Source organism: Euprymna scolopes, chromosome 29 (assembly GCF_053919585.1).
Source record: "Euprymna scolopes isolate OS-2025 chromosome 29, ASM5391958v1, whole genome shotgun sequence".
Classification (NCBI taxonomy): domain Eukaryota; kingdom Metazoa; phylum Mollusca; class Cephalopoda; order Sepiida; family Sepiolidae; genus Euprymna; species Euprymna scolopes.
Window position 1 is genome coordinate 13388741 of NC_136510.1, and position 4889 is coordinate 13393629.

The 4889-nt window shown below is 31.9% G+C and overlaps 1 protein-coding gene across 1 annotated transcript; it reads right to left on the reverse strand.

The window, feature by feature from the left end:
* Window positions 1-259: 259 nt before the first annotated feature.
* On the reverse strand, window positions 260-3966 carry LOC145252854 (general transcription factor II-I repeat domain-containing protein 2-like). Its single transcript, XM_080112867.1, has 2 exons — window positions 3392-3966; window positions 260-2135 (listed from the first exon to the last, which is right to left on the reverse strand). The coding sequence occupies exon 2, from the start codon at window positions 2114-2116 to the stop codon at window positions 260-262; it is 1857 nt and encodes a 618-aa protein (XP_079968993.1). The 5' UTR covers window positions 2117-2135; window positions 3392-3966.
* Window positions 3967-4889: the final 923 nt, after the last annotated feature.

Here is a 4889-nt window from a genome sequence, read left to right on the forward strand (position 1 = left end):
AGGTTAACTAATATATGTAAACAGTACAATTAAAACAGTTCTATTAAAACAAATAATTACTAAGATCTAGGTCAGGGGTCGGCAACCTTTTGTTTAGCGTGTGCCGACTTAGGGTTTCAAATTATTCAGCGTGCCAACATTTATTATTTATAACGATCAAGGTCAATATACCTGTTCTCTATATTTATTTCATAAAATATATAATAATGTCAAAGTTTATAAATAATGTGAAAAAACTGTTTCTGAAAAGTTTTTATTATTAATGGGACCCTTGTCCTTGCATGGTCTTTGCCAATTCCTCAATGTCGGGAACATACTTTGTAACTTTGAGCTTAACACAGTTTTCTGAATGTTCAGGTGTTAGACGACTTCGACGTGGAGACAACACTGCTTTCATGTGAGAGAAAATTTGCTCACAAGAATAAGTTGAACCAAAAGCTGAGAGAAGAGCAAAAGCAATTTTCTTCAAACAGATGAATGAGCTTGGGAGGGAGATCCAACAGTTCAGAATAGCACCAGACTTTTCAAAATTTTCATCTTCCAGAGACTTTCTTAGTTCAGCAAATTTTAATGTCCATATTTCTGAAGACCTAAATTCAATCTGTTGCATTTCAAAATCATCAATGTCCATCCAGCTAAAAAGTTCCAGTTGGGCATTTGTCAAATCAAGCATGTCGGGCTTAATCAGATATGAAAATAAGGATCCATGAATGTAGAAGTCCTGGCTTCGTTTTTCGAATTCTGCTTTGAGTGCTTTCACGTACTCCTGAAGCTCATCTGTGTTCACTTCGAATTGATTTGCATGATTTTTCACATTTGGAAAGTACTTAAATGCTTTGATGTTGATGTCACGGGTAAAAATGTCAAGTTTCATTGTAAACGCTTTCCAATAGCTGAAAAGATCAAGGACTGTTTGTCCCTGTCCTTGTAATTTCAAATTAAGCTCATTCAAATGTGTGTTTATGTCGGTCATAAACATCAACTTCAACAACCAGCTTTCATCATTCAGCTGAGGGAATCGTTTCTGTTTTTCATCAAGAAACATCTTAATAGCCTCAAGACAACAAACAAATCTAGCTAAAACTTTGCCTCGACTAAGCCAGCGAACATTGTTGTATAACAGAAGATCTCCATATTCACACTCAACTTCTTGTAGAAGCGATTTGAATTGCCTGTGAACCAATGAAGAGCGAGAAATAAGAAAGTTGGTTATCTCAACAACAGTTTTCATCACAGAGACCAAATCCAAAGACGAGGTCTTTGCACATAAGCCCTCCTGATGTATAATACAATGAAAACTTAACAGTTTGCGTCCAACATGATTTTCCAGAAGTTTTACAAATCCTTTCTTCTTGCCAACCATTGCAGCAGCACCATCGGTTGTTACGCAGAATAATTTGTTCAAGTTAATGTCTTGTTTAGAAAAATAACCAGTAAATGCACACAAAATATCTTCTGCTTTGGTTGTATCATGAAGGGGTAATAAACAACACAACTCCTCATAAATGTGATTATTCTCGAGATATCTTGCAACCACTGCTAGGCGAGACGCATCGTTTACATCGGTGCTTTCATCAAGAGCGACACTAAATACAAGGGATTGCTTTAATCCAGTTGTTTGCTTAGTTGTCACATTTTCAGCCAAGTCAGATATGCGCCTCTCAACTGATCTTGCAGAGACTGGTATTTCTCTAATTCGAGAGAGTATAATGTCCTTATTTTTTAAATCACGAAACAAAACTTCAGCACCACTCAAAAAAGCTTCTTTGATGTATTCACCATCTGTAAAAGGTTTACCATTTAAAGCCACACACTGGGCTATTTTGTAACTACATTCAGTAGCTTTACTCTTCATTCCAACAGCTTGGCTCAAAATAACAGTTTGTTTTTTGAAACCAGAAATAGCTTTTTTGATGGCTTCACCTTTTTCTTCTGAAGTTTTAAACTTAGATTGATGTTTGGTTTGAAAGTGCCTTTGTACACTAGATGTGCGACACACAACACTTTCGCAACAGAAAGCACAAACAGCACGATCCTTTTGTTCCACAAATCCATATTCTATTGTCCAATTGTCTTGAAATGGGCGATGATCAAGTTTTCTTTTCTTTTCAGTCATATCTAACAGCAGGGGTATTCTGAAAATATAAATAGGCCTAATTACGTAAACATCAATTATGATATATATAAAATACCAAACAAATTATTCTTGCCTTTGCTGTGGGAGAACCAGGATACATTTTAATAAAAATTGTGGAGAAAAATTATGTACAGGGTGTCCCAGAAAAAGTCTAAAGGTTTTGATTAGCTCGAGCTAGGATCCTATTCGTGCGTGGCATTCACAATTTAAAAAAAATATTTCATCCACGTATTCCTCCAATCATACCATTTTGTTTAGTATGAAGATGATCGAAATTGCTCATCTCTTCTAATCCCAGTTACGAGCTTGAAAATTAAAAGTACAATTTCAAGAATTTGAAAGGCAATTATACCTTATCTTGTATTCATATTCTGACCACTGAACAATTCTGTAACTCTAGCACCCTTCCTAAATTTAACACCCCTCAATTTCAAACAGCAAATAAAATGTTTAAAACTAATAATTTTCAAAATTTTTTTAGCTCATTGTGTTTAGGAAAGATTTTTCTTAAAGAAAAGTAAAACTTTTTAAAATAAAATCTCATATAATTAATTTTATCGTAAAAAATATCACAAAAAAGTCAAAGCTTCCTTACTGCGCGCTTTTTCACGTAATAGTTTCAATTTCAATTTGTAAATTTGTAAATTCTTGAAAATTTTCTATGATTTTAAAAATCGATAATTTTTTTTCTATTCATCAAATCCTTTTCATTTTTTCAGATTTTATGTAAAATTCTACGCTCTTTCGAATGGAAATAAAATTATTTTCTGAAAAATTCATTTTCATACTTCTTTTATTTATTTTTACCCCCCCTCTGTCTAAAAGTATGAAAGTATGAATTTCTATTAAAAATTCGTCTCGGAACACTCTAATTTATATCTTTATTTAAAGATCATAAAAAAATGAATAAAATAATGTGTTGTTTTTTTTTAAACCTTTATCCCTTCATTTTGAAAATAAACGCTAAAGTTTAAAATATGTACATTCTTTTATTTTTTAAAAAAGATTTATGAGCTGTGTAATTTTTTTATTTTTATCATGCTAAAAAAATTAAAGTTTCTTTAGTCTTTCCCTTAAAATTAAATTTGCTCTTTCGAAGATCTGCTAAAATAGCTATTTTATCTGTATCGGAACACTTAGTAAATGTTACGAAAAAAAAAAAACCATGTAAAAATATTTAAAAACAAAAAAAAAATATAAACTGAAAGTTATCCCTTCTATTTATAATCATTATTTAAAGCTTAAAGTACTCACAACAAACATTCTCCTTTTTTCAAATAGAGTCCACGTGTTTTTAATCTCTCTTAGAGCTGATGACAGATTTATGACAAGCTTAGTGAAAGAAAGGGTAAGTGGTAAGTTAGAGAGTTACAGTATAGGGAGATAACAAAAATGGAAGTTTGTTTTGTTTTGGTAAGCTTTAACCCCAAAATGACCCATTGCCAGTCATCGTCTCTTCACAAGGGATGGTAAATAGTGTCATTTAGTGTGAAAAAAGGAGGGGTTTTACATATTGTTCCAGAACATTATAATCATTTCTCACTCTTTCTCTCTCTTTCTGCTAAACGAACGACAGACAGACAGCCAGACAGATATTGAAAAAAAAATGACTACCAAAAAATAATTTGTTTCCTAATAAGGTTTATCATATTTTGAATATGGTAGCATATACTTAGTTTCATTACAAAACTTAAATAATAATAAAAAGCTAAAAACAAAAGTTTTATAATTACAAATAAAAATTTATATACTTTTCTTAACTTTTTTTCCGGCATTGTTTTTTTATTTGTATAAATATTAAAATAAATTTAAACAAAAACAAATAAACTCCATGTTACACGTGTTGTTATTATCACTAGTAAGTGTTTTATTTTAATTAAGATAATCATAGTCAAAAGATTTTTTGGTTTACATATACACTTTTTATAATTTCAAGTTAAATTTTATATACACTTCAAGGCATCCGTAGATTTCAAATGTCAGCGCTGCTGCTGATGTAAACAAAACTTCCGGCGATTCGTTGAAATTTTGGGCGGATTTTATCAACCTATCTCTGAAAATATTGCTTTAATTTCCAAATTTATGAATTCTTGATTATTTTTATTGTTGATTTTTGTAGAGGAATCATTCATTTACTTAATGGTCATTTATTTTCGTCTGATAAGTTACTTTTTATATATTTATTAGATTTTTTTATTATGATTTTTGACTAAATTTTACATTTGCAACTCTCTCACGCTACGTTGTATTTCATCTGGGTCGGTGAGACTGAGTCACCAGACTCAATTCAAAACGCATTTCAAAATTATAGTATCTGACAGAACATACTTTGAACGAGCATGGAGCATCTAACGCCTACGGTTCGCACGGACAAAAATAAAACGCGTTTTCTTGTTGTGGGCATGCACTTAGGTGGCAAGAGTACGCAAGAGATCGCAGATATCCTCATAATTCCAAGGAGAACTGTTTCCTTTTGGCTGTATGAAGTTTAAAAGATTTGGAGGCTCGGCGTGCCATTAGAATTGCTTGGCGTGCCACCTGTGGCACGCGTGCCGTAGGTTGCCGACCCCTGATCTAGGTAATTGTTAGTCTCATTGTTATGGTTTTAAAGAAAAAAATGTGTAAAAAAAATTCTGCTTTTGTGAGTACGTGTATTTCTTTTAAATTACATAACCTTATATCTCTTTTAAATTTATATATTTTGTTAGTAAACTGGAAGAAATTCAGTTGAATAAAACCTTGTTCGTGTTCT

What these genes read in the sequence shown, in the direction of transcription:
- LOC145252854 (XM_080112867.1), bottom strand. Translation starts at nt 2,116, where the DNA reads ATGACTGAAAAGAAAAGAAAACTTGATCATCGCCCATTTCAAGACAAT.